Source organism: Macrotis lagotis, chromosome X (assembly GCF_037893015.1).
Source record: "Macrotis lagotis isolate mMagLag1 chromosome X, bilby.v1.9.chrom.fasta, whole genome shotgun sequence".
Classification (NCBI taxonomy): Eukaryota; Metazoa; Chordata; class Mammalia; order Peramelemorphia; family Peramelidae; genus Macrotis; species Macrotis lagotis.
Genome location: NC_133666.1, coordinates 624,595,010 through 624,613,747, shown reverse-complemented (window position 1 = coordinate 624,613,747; position 18,738 = coordinate 624,595,010). Strand labels below are relative to the sequence as shown.

The window sequence follows — 18,738 nt, the reverse complement described above, 5'->3', positions numbered from 1 at the left end:
TGGATTTGAACTCCAGTCCTCCTGACTTCAGGGCTGGCACTCTACCCATTGCATAGTATAGGGACCTGAGAAGGGTAAGGTAATCAATCACCTGCAGTGGTTAAGGAATGAGATGATGAGTCTGTACCAGAATAGCAACCATGTCATGGGAGAGAAGATACAAAGAGAAAGATGACATCTAGGTTTTGAGCCTAGGTGACAGATATTGGTGCTCTGAAGAATAATAGGGAATTTAAGATGGAAAATTTGGGGAGAAGCAATAAATTCCGTAATAGGCATGTTCAGTTTGAGATACTTAGGAGATGTCTACTTCAAGATGTCCAAGAGGTAATGACATGAGAATGGTTAACAGGAGAGAGGTTAGGACCAGATGTGCAGATTTTTGAATCATAGAGCATAGAGATATTTGAATCCTTATGAGCTAATGAGATCAAGGGAACTTTACAGAAAGAGGAAAAGAATCTTAACAGTTAGTGGGTGTGATAATAGATGAAGAGTGTACCAAAAATGAGGCTCAGAGCAATCAGGAGGAGAACCAGGAGAAGGCAATATCACAAAAACCTTGGGAGGAGTAGAAAAGTGTATCCAGGAAAAAAGTAATCCAAAAAGTCAAAAACTAGCAAGGTCAAGAAAGAGAAGAATTGAGAAAAGGCCAGATGATTTGTAATTAAAAATTGGAAGTGGCAGGGAGGGGAGGGGATTGGTTACTTTAAAAAAGTTACAGGGGCAGCTAGGTGGCACAGTGGATAAAGCACCGGCCCTGGAGTCAGGAGTACCTGGGTTCAAATCCGGTCTCAGACACTTAATAATGACCTAGCTGTGTGGCCTTGAGCAAGCCATTTAACCCCATTTGCCTTACCCCCCCCCCCAAAAAAAAAGAAGTTACAGAGAAATGAGACCAGAAGCCAGACTGCAGAGGGTTTAGAATCAAGAGGGGTGGAAGTGAAGCATTGATTGCAGATGCCTTCCTAAAGGAATTTCGCTGAGAAGAGATAAAAGATGCTAGCAAGGGGAGTAAGATCAAGTGAAGGGTATTTAAAAAATACTTTGTCTTTACAATTTTTAATGTTTTTTTTTAAATTTGAGTTCCAAATCTCATTTATCCCTCACCTCCCCACCCCCGAGGCAGTAAGCAATTTGATATAGGTTATACATGTTCAGTCATGCAAAACATTGCCATATTAGTCATGTTGTGCGAGAAGACATAGACCCAAAGAGGGGATGGGGAGAACCACAGAATGCATAAAGTGAAAAATATGAGGACTTTTAAAGATTGGGGAAGAGTGAATTTGCAGGCAACATGAAAGTAGCCATTGAACAAAAAGACACAGATTTGGGAGGGACAGAGAAGACGCATCAGTCTGCTGAAGACAGATGGGATGAAGGATGTAAGTAGAGAGGGATTTGCCTTGACAAGGAGAAAAGGCATCTCTTCATTAGAGGCAGGGGTGAAGCCAGAGATAGTGGTAGATGATATCTTCCTGATGTAAGATAAAGGAAAGGTCTTCGGTGAATGGCTACATTTTTTTTCAGTGAAGTATGAGTTGAGAACCTCAGTAGAAAGGGAGCAGGGGGTAACCTGGGAGGCTAGAGGAATAATAAGATTGTCAATAAACATAATTATGGTACTTACTGTAAGTACACATTTGTGAGGGGTGGGAGGGTGAATATAATAGGTATAAAAGAATTCCCTTGCTATAGTAAAAGACTGGTTAAGATCACCATGTAACAAAATTTTAGCAGACCCAGTCAACAATTTTTGGGACTTTTCTCCAACTTGGCTCAGCAGCACACGAACAAGAGTGAAGGATTCAGGTGGTTCAAGTAATCTAAGACTGGGATTTGGCAAGGCATGATTAATAGAAGAAGGTGGCAAGTGTACAGTTAAAGTGATTGACCAAAATTCAGAATAGTGTAGCCAGTGAATGAGGTGATGACCTGGCAAAGAACTGAGGAGCATAAAATTTGGAGATCATGGTGAGGAAGAACAGAGTCATAAATCCTAGGGAAAGATGGAGTGATAGGGGCAGCTAGGTGGTGCAGTGGATAGAGCACTGGCCCTGGAGTCAGGAGTACCTGAGTTCAAATCCAGCCTCAGACAATAATTACCTAGCTGTGTGGCCTTGGGTAAGCCACTTAATTCCATTTGCCATGCAAAAACCTAAAAAAATAAAAATAAAGATGAGTCATAGAAGGTTATGACCAGATAAAGGAAGTTCAGAATTTCTAAATATGAACATGGAACTCATGGGTGATGGCAAGTTCATCTCAGTCTAAGGTGATTTGTAGGAGAAGGTCATGTGAATTGAATTGCCAGAGGAACTGAGAAGATAAGTTAAAATCTAATATGAAGGCAGGAGTTGTAGAGGAGGCTCAACAAGCCAGTCACTGAATTCAATGGAAAAGGAAAAAGAGGGTCCTAGGGGTGATAATGACTCTCAGGATATGGATTAGATTTTAAATTTGAATAGTGCAAAATGTTAAAGAGGAGAGGTTGCTGAGAGATGGTGGTAGGAGAGTCTGGAAATGTCAAGAGAGTACAAGGAAAATTCACATTCTTCTACCACAACCAATGAGTAAGCCAAGGGGTATAGGTGAAACTTCCAGAAAAGGTGACCAGGATGTATACAGGGTTATCAGGAGGGAGCCCAGTCTTGGGCTCAGAAGTGAGAAAGGAAAAGGATGAAGGTGAAATCAGGTTTTGTAAATTATTGAAAAAAGGTTAAAAATAACTGAAAGGGGAAGAAAGAAGTTATCCATGGTGGGAAGGCGTGGTAATGAAGCCATCCAGCCAGGGAATTTCTGGGGAAGATGAAATCCAGAAAAGTAGCCAGAAGGTATGCAAATTCTTTGGGTCTAAACTTCAAATGGTGGAGGATCTAGTTAGAGCTCTCCAGTGTTCATCTTCTACCTTCCAAGAGGGAGGAAAGGGGTCCCATGGACTAGAAGTGCTTAGGTGATATAAGTTTATGATTTCATCTTGCTTAGTGATGAGTTTCTGGAGATGATGTTGCATATAATTATGAATGTTTTACCATTGAGAAATGAATCCAGTAAGCTGGAGAGATAAGACTGTGATGGTGGCAAGTAGTGTAGGTCCAGGAGACCCAGCTTACAGTAGCCAAGAATTGGCAGCTCAAGTCAGGTCAGGTCTAGAAACCTCCAGAAAAGCAAGAAATTACCATTTATTAAATGTCTGCTCTGGGCTAAGTGTTGGGGATACAAAAAGAGGGGAAAAAACAGTCCCTACCTTCAAGGAGCTTACAACCTAATGGAGAGATAATACAAAGCAAGATAAATAGGAAATAATTACCAAAGGAAAGTACCTGAATTTAAAGGGAATGGGGAAGACTTCCAGTAAAAAAAGTAGGATTATGGTTTCAATTAAAGGAAGGCAAGGAGGTCAGGAGATGAGCTAAAGAGGAAGGTCATTCCAGGTCGAGAGATGAAATGTCTTGGCCCTATGAGGGCAAGGAGGCCAGTGCCACTTTATTGGAGAATAAAGTGTTAAGGGGCTAGATTATAAAAGGTTTTTGAATGCCATTTTGTACCGATAATAGTTACTGGTGTTTATTGTGAAATTGGGGAAAGAGTGACAGAGTTGAACCTGTGCTTTAGAAAAATCATTTTAGTGGCTGAATGAATTGGAATAGAGATTTCAGGCAGACAGATCCACCAGCAGGCTATTGCAATAATCCAGGTGTAAGGTGATGAGGACCTGCACTAGTGTAGCAGTGATAGAAAAGAGAAAGAGGAACATCAGAAAAATGTTGAAAAGGTAAAAAACTGACAGACCTTGCAACAGGTGATTGGATATGGGGGTGAGAGCTGGGGAGTGAAAAACAGTGAAGAGTTCAGTCAATCAACATTTTATTAAGTACCTTCTATGTTGAGATTCAAAAAGGGAAGAGACAGTCTCTGCCCTCAAAGAGATTATACTTTAAGGGAGGAGACAATATGCCAACAAATATATACAGAGCAAGTTATATATGACATATAGGAAATAATCAACAGAGGAAAAGCACTAGAATTAAGAGGAGTTAGGAAAACCAGAGGAGCAGCTAGGTGACTTTTTAAATGGATAAAGTGCTGGCCCTGAAGACAGAATTTTAAATCTGACCTCAGATACTTACTTAGCTGGACAAGTCGCTTAATCCTGTTTGTCTCAGTTCCTCATCTATAAAAATGATCTGGAGAAGGAAAGGACAAACCACTTCAGTATCTTTGCTACGAAAATTCCAAAATACAGGACACAATTTAAATGAGAGAACTCAACAGAAAAGCAGAATTAGGAGTCTGAAGGACTGGGAAGATAGGATTGCTCTTTTCAGTGTTAAGAAAGGAGGAGAGGTTGGGGGTAGATGAGTCTCCTTTGGGAATGTTAAATTTAAGATGTGTACTGGACTTCTGGTTTGAGAAATCTGAAAGGCAGTTGGAAATGCAAGTTTGGAGGACATCATTGTTTGGGCCAGGATAGGTTGATTTTGGAACCACTAGCACAGAAATGATAAATCATAGGAATTAACAAGAGAAGAAAGATTACTTCTTGGAAAAGAGAAGACCCAGGGCAGAACCCTGAGAGACACTGTGGTTGGAGGGCATGATCTGGAAGAGGATTCAGCAAAGGAGACAAAGAGCAATCAGGAGAACCAGGAGAGAGGGGTGTCTTGAAAACCTAGAGAGAAATATCAAGAAGGCAGTGATAATGTGAAAGCATACAGAGAAGTCAAAGAGAATGAAGACTGAGAAAAGGTCACTGAGTTTAGCATCCAAGGGATCATCGGTACCTTTGGAAAGAACAGTTTTGGTGGAAGGATGAGTTCAGAAGCTGGATTGTAAGGGATTTAAGGAGAGAGAGAAAAAGAGGGGCAGCTGGGTGGTGTAGTGGATAGAGCTATGGCCCTGGAGTCTCGACTCCTGAATTCAAATCCCACCTCAAAACCTTGATACTTACTAGTTGTGTGACCTTGGGCAAGTCACTTAAACCCAATGTCCCACAAAAAAAAGAAAAAGAAAAAAAGACAAAATGGAGGCATCTGTTGTAGAGAGCCTTTTCAAGGAGTTTAGTTACAAAGGGCAGAAGAGATATAGGACAATAGTTAAGAGAGATGGAAGGATAGAATGGAGCCGTCTCCGAAGCAGAGGTCCTGCGTTGACGTTTTAGAACCAGGTAGACTCAGGGGACTCTAGAGCAAGGACTATCTGGGGTGTGGGGTTCCCTGGGACTTCTCTGAACAGAAGGGGCAGAGTGGCTTGGATGGGGACTTATGAAGGGTCCCCCGGGAGGGCTTTCTAAAGGATTATGATCGTTGACTCCCAAATTCATATCCAGCTGTGGGCAGTCTTGCTCCAAATGTTCACACGGATTATTTGTGCCTCATCTCTAACGGAACAGGACAAGCTCGGATTGGTCTGATCGGTCCCAGTCGGACACAGTCCGAACTTGACCCTGACACGGGGATGTCCACCAAGCCGTCACGTCAGCCCAGGAGAGCACGGGAAGATGACTCGCCCACCTCCAGGCCTGGGCTGAAGGTCAGCGCTCAAGGCAAGTCCTCGCAAAAGGGAAGGCGAAGGGGTGGAGTCAGGAGTACCTGGGTTCAAATCCGATCTCAGACACTTAATAATTACCTAGCTGTGTGGCCTTGGGCAAGCCACTTAACCCCGTTTGCCTTGCAAAAAACCTAAAAAAAAAAATATTAAAACGGGAAGGGCAGAGCTGATTGGTGGCTGCTCCTTCGGGGACCAGTCGGAGAGGCGGGAAAGAGCGGGGCCACCCCGGAATCCGGAGGTGAGTCCTTTGTTAATTAGCCTGGGAAAGTGGGCGGAGCTTCACGTCAGAGAAGTCGCTCCTTTGTCTCCTAGGCAACAGGAAGCCCCGGAAGTTCTTGGGCCAGCTGGATGGAGAATAGGTGGGACTGGAGGCGGAGACCACCCGGCAAGCCAGATCACCAGCTGGGACAAACTCCAAGACCACCCATTCCAAAGACCCTCGGGCCGAACCGCTCCGGCTTTCCCCCCGCCCACAATGATTCTCCGCCCCGGCCGAGCCCGCAGTGCCCGCGATAGGTGGGCGATCGGGGGTCAAGGGGCCGGTCTGGTCCTGCACGTGACTCTGGGGAATGTAGTCCTCCTCGTAAACGTCATCGACGCTTCAACGCTCCCCCCGCAATTTGCTCACGCGCAATTTGCTCATGGGGGCGGGGTTTACGAACGAGTGACGTCAAGTGTTTGGCTGGGCTTGGGTGTCAGACCTCGCAGGCTCTGCGTCAGAGAGTTCTGGGCGTTGCGCAGGCGCACCTAGGTCGCCGAATTGGCTTCTGGTCTCTGTAGTTCCTTAGACGGCCGCCAGCGGGGCCGAAGTCCGGCGCCCAGTGGCTGCTGCAGGGGCGGGATCCCCCGTCATTTCTGCTCACCTCCGCGGCCCGGCACCCCTCCATCCCACCGTCTTCCGCCTCGACCGCAGCCCCCGGGATGGATCCCGGGGCCGCCCCCGACGGGGCCCCGATAACCGGCTTGGCCTGGGTTTTGGCATCGGCTGCCCCGCCCCGGGGTTACAGTGCGGTGAGCGAGCGCAGAGCGGGCCCGGCCTCAGTTTCTCCGTGCCTCCCCCTCCCCCGTGTCCCTGTACCCCCCCTCGCCGTGTTCTTGGGGGCGCCCCCTCCTCCCCCAGCCTCAGAGTTCCTCCCTTCCTGCCCCCCAGCATCACTCCCCCCTTCACTCGGACCTCTGCCGGACCCTGCTCCCTTTTGCCCCCCTCCCAGTTCGTTCATCTTCCCCCCTACCTTCTCCCCCTCCCATCACTAATCTCCCACCCTTGGCCCCTCCAGCCTCACTGTTCCTGATCTCTCTCACCCAGCCCCATCCTTGCCTCGCGCCTCTGGTCCCATGGACTTGACCGAGCCTGACCCCAGAGCCCCCGGGCCTCGCCATTCTTGCCCAAAACGGGAAATGGAGAGATGATGTCTGGGGCCTTGGTCATAGGAAGACAAGATTCCTCTGGCTGTTGGGAGGGAGAGTATGGAAACCGAAGAGAAGGATTAGGGCCAAGTGCGGGGCCACCGGTGCCTCTCGCCCCCATGCTCCGGGTCAGTAACCCGTTTTCTCTGACCCCTAGATCACAAGCACAGTGGAGGGGACGCCCGCCAACTTTGGAAAGGGATTTGCACAAAAGTCTGGCTACTTCCTGTGCCTCAGTCCTGGGGAATCTGGGCCTGGCAGTGGCACCAGCAGTGAGGTAAGAAATAATTACATGAGCTCTAATTCCTATAGCACTTGGAAGTTTCCAGCCTGCTTTCCCCACAGCAGTCATGGGTGGGTAATGTAACTTTTGTTCTCATTCTACAGATGGGGAAATTAAAGAGAAGTGATTTGTCTAAGATTCTTAAATAGTATCAGAGCTAGACCTTGAACACAGGTCTAAGTGTCCTAACTCCTACTCCTACCCCCTCGGCCTAGCACTAGAGAGTAACTTGCATGAGTAAAGGATGGCCGTTCCAGGACATGCCCCTCCGCTTCAGCCCACACATAGTCTTTTGTTGGTCCCGTTGTTGTAGCGCCCCTCTCTGGAGATGACCTTTCTTTACTCAGACTGTCCTTTGTCCTATGCCTTTTCTGTTTTTCCCCCTTCCTCCATTTCAACCTTCCATGCCACAGTTTTGCATTACAGCTCTCCAGGGCAGTCTGCTGCCCCCACCAGAGAAGTTGCCTCCACCATCAGCGCTCCCCCACAGAGTAGTTGTGGTTTCTGTGCTAGCTAATTCTGGCTCTCCTTTCAATGATCATTATTCCCTTCCCCTGTGCTTCCCTCACAGACTCTCCAGGAAAATGTGGTCACAGATATCCAGATCCTAAATGAGAAAACACCTCTTCCTGTGGGCTTCATCTATATCAGCGAGTTCCTAGATGCCAGTAAGGTCATTCTCTTGACTAGGTGTGTGTGTGTGTGTGTGTGTGTGTGTGTGTGTGTGTGTGTGTGTGTGTGTGTGTATGTGTGTGTGTGTGTATACATGCATACTTGTGTGTTTAGTCATGATTATATTGTGAATCCAGAGTCAATCACACACATGATGGGAAGAAAGGTACCACAATTAGGGATTTGATTGACCTGGTTGAATAAGATATCAATCTCTGTTCTCCTTCCCCTCCCACCCAGAGGCATCAGTATCAAAAAAGAAACGGGTCTGCATGAAGCTAGTCCCCCTTGGAGTGGCAGATACGGCTGTGTTTGATGTCCGGCTGAGTGGCAAGAGCAAAGTGGTGGCAGGATACATGCGTGTTGGGTAGAGAGTTGTCCCTAAAGCCCCTGTTCATTCCAGCTTCCCCTGACTAACCTGATCCTATATACATAGCCCTCTAACCTCATTCACCTTCCTCATACTTATATGCACTTGATCCTTTAACCATCTTTTTATGTGCACACACATACTCATCTACATGTCCTAGGAGACAGTAAATTCTCACCCCAGGGTCCACAAGGAGTAATCTTCCTTGAGTACAAACAATAGATTTCCTTCTAAAATACATCTTACCCTACAGGGAAATAGGTGGCTTTGCAGTTTGGTGTAAGAAAGGTAAAGTCTCCAAGCCCAAGCCCCTTCCTAAGCCTCGGAGCATCAGTTTGGAGATGGGAGGCCTTTCCCTGGATAAATCCAGGTGAGTCTGGCAGGAGATGTGGAGGCAGCCAAGACCTGGGCTGGAAGGGAGGAGGGATCAAGAAGCAATATTATACTGGGGATTGAGGAGTAACTACCCCTGCTATTTTACATTGGCATGGGTTGTGCCCCCCCACAGTGACAGCTCGGAGAAGCTATCCACATTGAGCTCAAGACAAGGAACCATCAGGAGGAGTGATTCCATCTATGAGGCTTCTAGTCTATATGGCATCTCGGGTAACCTGAATTCTATATTCTTACTCAACTTTAAAGGAGCAAAGGAAAAAATGGAGACATTGAGGAACTGGAAGAGAAGGGTCTGGATAGTAGTGGGGATGACAAGGTGTAGAAGGAAAAAATACTTAGACTGATGAAAACCTGAGTTCTAGCCTTGGTTCTTCTGCTTGCCAACTTTGTAACACTCCCTTCCCCCATTATGCCTCATTTACCTTTTCTGTAAAATGAAGGGTTTAGACTAGAGAATATCAACTCTTTAGCTCTAGCATCCCCTTAGTTTTCTCAGGGGAATGGGAGGGCAACTCTGGTTTTCATCCCATTACTCTTCAGCTCATTGGTAATCTTTCTTCTCAGCCATGGATGGGGTTCCCTTCATTTTACACCCCAAGTTTGAAGGCAAAGACAATGGTCCAATGGTGAGTGGTTCCCCCAAGAGTTGCATTTATTATTTATTAATAAATGCTAATGATACCTCACATGAATAGTTTTTTAAAGTACTTTCCTCACAATATATAGATGGACATTCCTACTGAAACTACAAACTACTCCATCCCATAAAGCAGACCCTCAGCTCTTCCTGTGTCATGAGGTGTCTCACCAGACCCTTCCCCATCCCAGTCATGACCCATCCTTCTAAAATACTATGTGACCCCTGCCCCTTTCCCTTGTTCTCATAAAACCACTTCCCCCCCCCCCCCATAGACCTTTAGAGGTTATTGGGAGTGGGGATGGGTAAAGGAGGTTGAGATAAGGTGGGAAAAAAGAATGTCAAGGAAGCTATGAGAGGTATGGAAGAGAGTTGGGAGACCCTGGGGATGGTTGTTCCTGAGAGAGAGACTGAGGGGTTTTGTGGCAGGGTCACTGGAGGTATGGGGCAGCCAGACTCAATCTGGGTTTGCTGTGCTCCAGTATTTCTATCTCACATACCAAAGAGTCTGGTGATGGCTGTGGGTTTTCTTGTGTCCTTGGGGGTTTTCAAAAGGTGGAGTTCTGCCCTGGGCTTAACTCTCCTCTGGCTCTTCCTCCAGGGCTTCTCTGCTTTTGCAGACCTGACTATCAAATCTCTGGCTGACATCGAGGAGGAGGTAGGCCCTTTGGCTCTCTGTCATGACTACAAACCCCCTAGCCCCTGCATGTGAGGTCTGATGTGGGAGGTTAGAGGTCTTGTATCCATGAAGCTGCCCCATCTGTCATTCTGTATGTTATTCCAGTACAACTATGGCTTTGTGGTGGAGAGGACAGCGGCAGCTCGCCTGCCTCCCAGTGTCTGTTAGCTCCCAGAGGAGAAGAGATCAACTTTCAAGATTCTGGGATACCAAGCCGGTGCAATGCTGACCACAGTGCCTCTTTTCTTCTTCCTTTTGCTCTCTCGGCCCCTTGGATGACACTATGCTCCATGTCCCCTCTGATGTTTGGAAGCCTGCAGCCTGTCACAGCATCTCTGGGACAGGCAACTCGGTCCCCTAACAGGAGCCTGAAAGTTCACCATTGATGCAGCCTGGTGAAGGTGTGGGGAGAGAGGGGTCCTGAAGCTCTTTTGCCAATTAGCAGAGGTTATGCTCTGACAAAGGCATCTTACAGGGCTCTTTGCCCCAGGGGGCCTTGAGCTGATACAGCTCTAGGCAGGCAGGGAACAAAATATGTGCCTTGGATTTTTTTTCCTGGTGATAAGCCTGCAGGACTGGCTCAATTTGCTCTAAGTAATAAAGACTTCTTCTTAAGCCCATTGTTTCCTATCTTTGGTAGCCTGCTGTGTACTTCCCCCTCACACCCCTCAAGATTGAGAGATCAGACCACCTCCTTCTGGCCCATACAAAAGATTCAGTAATAAGGAGAAATGAGAACATTTCAGGTATATGAAGGGATATTTGTAGACATCTGATCTGTTTGTCCTTGAAGGCCAAATGAGGAGCAAAGGTAGAAATCATAAAGAGGCATTAACTTTAGTCTTCATGTTAAAAAAAAAAAAAGGTTTCCTAAACATTAGAAACATTACAAGTGGAATGATCCTCCCTTGGAGGAAGTCCTTAAAGGCTAGAAAATTACTTAGCAGGTATGTTGTCCAGAAGATTCTGGTTCAGGAATGGGTTGAATTAAATTGCCACTAATGTCCCTGGCAATTCTGAGTTTCTGTTGCCCATAACCTCTTGCTCTTCATTTTCCTAGAGTCTTAGCTCATCTTAGAATGATGGTACAGTTGGAGTGACTGCTGGAGGATGTGGAATGTGAGCGAGTGGTCTGGGAGACATGTAGGCAATGCCATGTAGAGAGTTGTTAAAAGGTTGGTGTTGGAGTGTCCTAGGCCTCTGAAGCTCCAGTGGTATCTCCCCTAGGAATAGTCTTGTCTCTCCAGGGACCAGAGGATGTTCCCCAATTCTAAGGAGAAGATCCTAAGGGGCATTGGGCAGGAAGGAATATGAGATGGTCCTGTAAGAGGAGCATGGTCCCTGAGATTTTAGGGTTCATCCACAAGATGGATCCACTGCTTGGACCTCAGTTCAGTGTCTTTCCTGCCTCTGCTTTTGCAAGTTTTTGTAGGGACCCAAACATCTGGAAGTCAGGGGTAGCCAGACTCTATTTCCTATCTGGTTGACACCTTCCTGCCAGGGCCCAATTCTGAGCCCATCAGCAGGCTCAGAACATCTCCCTGTCTCCAGTTTCCTCCTCTACCTCACCCTCTTGTGAAGGCTTTCTTGAAGTTGCCTTTTCAATCTTATATTTGAGTCGTCGGATGGGGTCGGTGAAGCTCCTGGGTGCCAAGTCATCAAAGTCTTCAGCTACTAGGAAGTTTCGATCTATGACCTCAGAGGCCTCCTGCCAGTTCCAGAAGCAGGCAGGCCCAAGTCGGCCAATTTCCTCCACAGCATCCCTGGTGACCATCTCGCCACTAGGTTTCAGCACAATTACCGTGGGGATGTGGTCTACAGCAAACATCTGCCCAAGATCCCTGTGAGCAAGCCATTGTGAGACCTCAGTGTTTAGGGCTTGAGATAAGATGGGGCTAGAAGACTGGACTCCAACAGAAGCCCTTCCCTGCTTCTTAGAACAGGGTTCTGGGGCTGGAACTAGGGACCTGTTTCTTCTTACCTTTTAAAGAGAGTGCAGGAAGGAGGACAGGACCTCTTGAGTCCCTATTCCTGCCCTTATAAGTGGGAAGGAAGTATAGCCCCTGGGATGTCTCGAGGTAATAGGTAGGGTAATGCAGGGAAGAGGCTGAACTGAGCATAGGTTACTAGAACATAAATACTGAGGCCTCTCTGCTCAGGTATGGGACACAATGAAGATGACAGGGGAGAGGCCAAATAAATCTCTTGACCCTATGGTATAATTTGTTAAATCTTGGTCTCTTATGTTCCCCATGCTATATCTTCAACCCATCTTGATAAAAGACCCAAGTCTGGCAGCCTCATTCAGGAAGCTTCTGTCTCCCTGGGCCTTCTGCTGGGTTCCCTGGCTCTTAATGCTGAGTTGTGAAGGGACATAGAGCAGGCATCAGTGGGGGTGGGAGTGGAGGAATCAAGGGCCTCTCTAGAAAGGTTTGGCTACCTGCCCCAGCTTGGAGTCCTTTGGAGTTCCCTCCCCTAGCAAGGGCTCCCAGTAAGACCTACCTTTTCAGTTCATCCTGGAATGGCAGGAACAACCACTTCTTGGGCATATCCTTGAGGAATGTGTCCTGTTGCTCTTCAGTCTGGTCCTGGGAGATGTATACCAGTGCAATCTGTGAGGCCCTGTCCACATAGAACTCATCCGTGAGCTTCACAAAGAAATCTTTGAGGATAGGGGCAAAGGCCTGGCATCGAGGGCACCCCCCAGCCCCAAAATATAGCAGTAGCACCCTGTTGTCCAGCCTGAGGCTTAGCTCCTGCTCTGTGTCCACCTCATCCCCCTCACTGTTGTTCCTTATCAGAACTTTTCCAGTGAAGAGAGAGGACATGCCTTTCCTTGCTGGTTCCTACAGGTTCACTCGAATTTTTGCCAGAAGTTTGTGGGTAAAAGCAATGAGTATCATCCAAAGTGATTTTTCAAGAGCTTGGTGGAGGCCCTTCTATAAATAGAAAGGCTTTGGGAGGTCAAGTCCTTTGCAAAGTTAATCTCCCTAAATCTCTAACCTCCTTCTCACCTTTTCTGAGCCAAGTGAAAGCGCAGAGAAGGCTTCCTTCTTAGTCTTGCTGTGAGCTAGAGGCAAGAGGGGCTCAGGGTGAGGGATGGTCACTAGAAGTAGACTTGAGTTTTTACCCCTTAGCTTAAGTTCTTTTTCCTAGGTCAGCCTCTGACCTCATTTTGGGCTCCACAGACCTGGGTCAACCCAGCTAAGCTTTTTTATCCTTTAGATAGTCTCTGATTCAGACGATAAAAGGGTAGAACGGCTATCCAACCCCACATAACTATAGAACCCCAATCATTAAAATGTTAGCTCAATTCAATGTGATTTATCAAATACTGAGCCCCTCTATAGGCAAAGCACTGAGGGGATGGGGACCAGTCATCTAAGGGTAACAACATCCTCCACCTTCAATAGCTTATTAGCTGAGTACAGAGAAAAGGATGGTCTAGGGAAGTATGAAGTAGGGTAAAATAGTGAGGCGCTATGACAAACCAGAAGGAGCAATGGGGAGAGCAGGCAGCTGACAGATACTTAACAAAACAGCTAAGGGAGAGTCTATTTCAAATGTGGGGCATGCCATGAGCAAAGTCATATAGACAGAAACTGGACATAAAGAGTGTTAGCTACAATAACTGATTGTGTGAACTAAATGTTTAGATTGGAACCAGATTGTGGAAAGCCTTAAATGACAAGGTTGGAAATTTAAACTTTGGAGAATCCCTACAGGTCTTTGAGTAGATGTCTCCATTATCATGAGGTACACTAGGAAGATTAATGGACATCAGATTGGAGGATGGATTGGAGAAAAATGAAGTAGGAAGATGAGTTTTATAAGCTATTATACTAGGCTATAGCAGAAGAGACAAAGACCTATGGGCTGGGGGAGGATAGGGCATAGTAGAAAGGATTGGATGCCTGAGATATTAGAGACAACAATGTTAAGACTTGGCAACATATTAGATATGTAAAGCGTATAACAAGAGGAGATTAAGAAATAATTCCAAGGTTAGGACGTGGGAGTCTGAGGAAATGGTGGAATCATCAGTACAAAAGTTGGAAGGACAGGTTTGATGGGCAACAGTTCAGAAACCCAGGAGTTGCAAGTTGGAATGGGCATCACTGCTCATCTAGTCCAACCCATGCATGACAGGAATCCTTCCTAGAATTCACCTGATAAGCCTGGGCTTGAAAACCTCCAAGGAATTGGAACTAGCCATTCCAAAAGCAGCTTTCTGCACTTTGATATAGCTCTAATCATTAGAAATTTTGCTTGATGTTATCTGCAATATTTACGCATTGCTGCTTGTTCAGCTCTCTGACACCAAATAAAATAAGTCTAAAGACAGCTCTTCAGTAGTTACTATGTATTTGGAGTCTTCTCTAAGCTAAACATGCCCAGTTTCTTCAACTTATCTTCAAAATACAAAGACTCAAGGCCCTTTGGCCTGTCAACTTATCAACGACCTTATTAAACTGTGGTGATTAGAACAGAACATAATGCTCCAAATGACGTGCCTAGGTGACAGAGTGGATTGAGCTCTGGGCCTGGTATTGAAAAAGACCCAAGGGGAGGCTAGGTGGCATAGTGGATAAAGCACGGGTCTTGGAGTCAGGAGTACCTGGGTTCAAATCTGATCTCAGACAATAATTACCTAGCTGTGTGGCCTTGGGCAAGGCACTTAACCCCATTTGCCTTACAAAAACCTAAAAAAAAAGACCCAAGTTCAAATCCAATCTCTGCTGCTTTCTAGCTCTGTGATTTTGGGCAAGTCATTTAATGTTTCCTCATTTGTAAAATGGGGAATAATAGAACCTATCTCCCAGGGTTGTCATGAGTATCAAATAAAATATTTGCAAAGCACTTAGCCCAGTGCTCAGCACATGATATATACATACATATATATATATATATATATATATATATATATACTCTAAAAATGCTCATTATTATTATTGGAACATGTGTCTCTCTTAATGAAGCCCAAGGTATTACCAGATCACACTAACTCATTGAACTTACAATTCACCAATACCCCTAGATCTTTTTCAAATAAACTGCCTAACCATGGATGCTCATTTTATAGTTGTGAAGTTAATTTGTTTTCAAGTGTTTGACTTTGCCATTATTCCCACTAGAATTTTATCTTTTTAGATTTAACCCAATCTTATCAAGATATTTCTGGGTCCTGATTCTGACATCTGGTGTTTGCCTCCCTTTCTAGGACTGTGTTCCTTGCCAATTTGGTAAGCATTCCATCTGTACTTTTAGCAATGATTAAAATATTAAACAGCCCAAGGCAAGTCACAGATCCCTGGACTATCCCACTAGAGACACCTTAACAATAAACTATTAACTACTCTTTCAATATAGTCATTCAGTCACCTCTGAACTCATCTAACTATTCACATCCAGTCTACAGCATTCAAGAGATATTAAAAACTTTACTGAAATCCAGGCAAACTATAAACTCAGCATTCCCCAAATCCATCTATTTAGTAATCCTTTCAAAAAGGAAATGAGGTTGGTCTGGCATGACTTGCTCCTGATAAGGCTATACTTGACTGGCTAAATGTATTCATGGCTTCCCTTTGCTGATGTGCATCAATTAGCTTCTGATTTCTAGAAATTTCCCAGGAATTGAAAGCAACCTCACTGGCCTCTAGTTGGCAGAAGGCTCTCCTTTGTTTTGTGAAAGGGCAGTTGCCCTTCTCTGGTCATGATGAGCTCCCATTTTCCACAATCTTTCAAATAATCCTGGCAATAGCATTAAAATTTGAGGGTTTCTTAAGACCCTTTTCAAGGGGCAGCTAAGTGGTGCAGTGGAAAGAGCATTGGACCTAGAGTCAGGAGGACCTGAGTTCAAATCTGTTCTCAGACACTTAATAATTGTCTAGCTGTGTGACCTTGGGCAAGTCACTTAACCCCATTGCCCCTTAAATAAAAAAACTTTTCAAGGTGGGGAAGTATCTCTCATGCAGTTGGGAATAGAGTGCAGGATGTCTAGGAAGAGTTGTATAGATATGATAACTGACATTATGACAGGGTATAAGGTTACCACAGGAGAGAAGAGGGAGTAGACTGGAATCTTGGGGAGCAACAAAGAAAATGGAAGCTCTCTCTGGAGAGCTGTGTATGGCTCTTTGCTATCCTCTAAGGACTATGTCCTTGTACCCAGTGAGGAGTGCTCAGCTAAAACTTCTCTTGGACTAAGTGTTGTCTGTCACACTATTAATAGAAGCAGGGGAGGAGGCTTAGGCTACAAGAAAAGTCCTGGTGCTGAAGTGTGGATCCAAATTATTTAGTTCTAATCCTTTGGGAAGTCCGAGGAGTCAGTCTGGCTGTGCTGGGAAGATGGAGAGTGAGAATACTGGAGAAAGTCTAAAAGTATCATAGAATTCAAAGTGGAAGGGATTTTAGAGGTCCAACTTCCTTATTTTATAGTTTAGGTATCTGAGACCCAGTGAAGCTAATGACTTGTCTAAAGTCACATAGGTAGTAAGCACCAGATCTGGGAATCAAACAAAATCTGACTCCAAATCCAGCTGCTCCTTAAAGCTGCCTCTCAAAAAGATCAGTGAGTCAATCAACAGGTATACGTATGAAGTACCTATTATTTGCTATGACCTCTTCTAGGTGTAGGGATTAAAAGTTAAAAAAAAATGAAATAATCCCTGCTCTTAACCATGGACATCTGTGTTAGATCTTTATCTATGTCATGCCTACTATGATTGTCCCCCCTCCCCCAAAGTCTCTTCTCTCTCTACTCTTATTTGGTGATCTCATTATCTCCCATGCATTATTATTTATCTCTATTTGATGATTCCCAGATTGGTATATCCTGTCTTACTCCCCAAAACTAAACTCTTCTCCTGAAACCCATATTTAAAACTAGCTCATCATTCCCCCAAACTTACCTTAACACTATCAAACTCTAGTCTCCAAGTCACCCCAGTTCCCCAAACTTAGTATGGCTTTTTTTCAGTTCTTAGTCTCACTCCATAGATTTGGCAAATTTTGTTACTTTTTACCTCCACGATATCTTTTACAAATTGTCTATTCTCACAGCCACCACTCACAGCCATTATCTCTCATTGAGATTATAACATTTTAATTGATCTCCCTGCCTCAAGTCTCTCCTTAGTTCAATTTATCCTTCACATAGCTGCCAAAATGAATTCCTAAACAGCCCTGGATCATGTCATCTCCCACCCTGCCCAACCCCCCCCCCCACATATATGCACATCCAAACCTCCAATGTCTCCCTATTATCTATAAACTCATTTGTTTGGCATTTAAAGTTCTTTATGACCTGGCCCTATATAATCTGTTCAGTCTTCATACCCATTACTTCCATTCACACCCTTGATGGTCTGGCCATACTGGTTTACTTCGCAATCTCTCACCAACAATATTCTACCTGTTGTGAGAGACAGAGTGCTCCATTTGGAGAAAGGAAGAACTCTTCAAATCCTACTATACTTGCTGAGTATTCCTGAGCAAATTCATTTAACCTCAAGTTTCCTCACCTGTAAAATGAAGGGGTTGTACCTGATGGTCTCTAAGACCTCTTCCAGCTCTAAATTCATGCCTTTTCCTTAGCTGTCCACCATGCCCAACTCTCAGAATCCCCGACTTCTTTCAGAGCCTAATATCTCCTGAAGAATGCCTTTCCTGGTCCCCCAAAATACACTTAGTGTCTTCTGCTTGAAGACTCTCTTCCATCTCCCTCCATCTAGTCTTTATCTTATATGTATTCATTGTTAAACATTGATCTGCCCATTAGAGTGTAAGCACTTTAAGGACAGGGAGAGGTTTTGTTTTGTCTTTGTATCTTCTTACTTTGATACTTTGTATCACCACTGCTTAGCACACACAGCACCTGGTTTATAAGAGCTAGTCGATTGATGGATTTGATCTCAAGGCCCTTTCATTCTGTCAGGGAAAAAAATATGTACATATATAAGTCAATAAAGAAAAATGCATGCAAAATAAATACAAGAAAAGTAAAATGTGCTGAGGACTAGTACTGATAATCAGGGGATGCTGGAAGGGATTCTAAGAAGGGTTTTAAGAATGCTGGATTAAAAAAAATTTTAAAAAAGGCAGTGTACCATCAGGTACAACCCCTTCATTTTACAGGTGAGGAAACTTGAGGCTAAATGAATTTGCTCAGGAATACTCAGCAAGTATATATGGTAGGATTTGAAGAGTTCTTCCTTTCTCCAGCTCAGGAGGACCTGAGTTCAAATTGGACCTCAGACACTTAGTTGCCTAGCTCTGTGGCCTTGGACAAGCCATTTATACCCCATTGTCTTGCAAAAAGAAAAAACCTAAACTAAAAATAATAAAATAAAAAAGAATTCTGGGTTCACAGTCCCAAGACCCTTACTGCTTGTGCGGCCTCGGGCACGTCCCTTGGTTAGACTTTGAGAGTTTCTAGGACGAAGGTGATCTTTTGGAACTAGGTCCTTTCTGGCCCTGAATCTGTAATGAGGTCAGTGAGAAAACACTACAAGTTCAAGGCGCCAGGGGGGGCTGATGGGCGCAGCTCCGCATGGTGTGAGGAGGGGGGGCAAGGGGGGGGAGGCGCGGAGCCACAGTTTCCAGCTATCTTCCGCCTCGCCCTCCCTCAAGCCGAGCTGCCCACACTCCAGGGACCAATGGGAGGCTCCCGAGTGTGTGCCCGTCAGCCCCCTTCTCCAAAGGGCACTGGAACGAGGCCAAGGCTACCTCCCCCGGAA

General features: G+C 45.3%; 2 protein-coding genes across 3 annotated transcripts; one reads left to right on the top strand and one right to left on the bottom strand.

Annotated features, from left to right (window-relative positions):
• The first annotated feature begins 6,326 nt into the window (after nt 1-6,326).
• Nucleotides 6,327-10,612, top strand: MVB12A (multivesicular body subunit 12A). The gene is made up of 9 exons (XM_074203270.1): nt 6,327-6,564; nt 7,118-7,237; nt 7,815-7,911; nt 8,156-8,282; nt 8,539-8,655; nt 8,794-8,891; nt 9,246-9,307; nt 9,920-9,976; nt 10,103-10,612. The coding sequence occupies exons 1-9, from the start codon at nt 6,475-6,477 to the stop codon at nt 10,163-10,165; spliced, it is 831 nt and encodes a 276-aa protein (XP_074059371.1). The 5' UTR covers nt 6,327-6,474; the 3' UTR covers nt 10,166-10,612.
• NXNL1 (nucleoredoxin like 1) lies at nt 8,860-14,853 on the bottom strand. Of its 2 annotated transcripts, XM_074203273.1 has the most exons (3): nt 12,500-14,853; nt 11,562-11,838; nt 8,860-8,958 (listed from the first exon to the last, which is right to left on the bottom strand). In XM_074203273.1, exons 1-3 carry the CDS (start codon nt 12,823-12,825, stop codon nt 8,860-8,862), a joined length of 702 nt encoding a protein of 233 aa, XP_074059374.1. In that variant the 5' UTR covers nt 12,826-14,853. The 2 variants fall into 2 exon arrangements, with proteins under 2 accessions (XP_074059374.1, XP_074059373.1); XM_074203272.1 differs by lacking the exon at nt 8,860-8,958 and having other exon boundaries at nt 9,314-11,838; nt 12,500-14,847.
• Nucleotides 14,854-18,738: the final 3,885 nt, after the last annotated feature.

Coding starts and splice junctions, on each gene's coding strand:
- MVB12A (XM_074203270.1), top strand. CDS start 6,475: ATGGATCCCGGGGCCGCCCCCGACGGGGCCCCGATAACCGGCTTGGCC. Junction 7,238..7,814: donor GCAGTGGCACCAGCAGTGAG/GTAAGAAATAAT, acceptor CTTCCCTCACAG/ACTCTCCAGGAAAATGTGGT. Junction 8,892..9,245: donor TAGTCTATATGGCATCTCGG/GTAACCTGAATT, acceptor CTTTCTTCTCAG/CCATGGATGGGGTTCCCTTC.
- NXNL1 (XM_074203273.1), bottom strand. CDS start 12,825: ATGTCCTCTCTCTTCACTGGAAAAGTTCTGATAAGGAACAACAGTGAG. Junction 11,839..12,499: donor TTCCAGGATGAACTGAAAAG/GTAGGTCTTACT, acceptor GCTTGCTCACAG/GGATCTTGGGCAGATGTTTG. Junction 8,959..11,561: donor AGCCTTCACAAGAGGGTGAG/GTAGAGGAGGAA, acceptor CTTCTCTTCCAG/TTCCTCAATGTCTCCATTTT.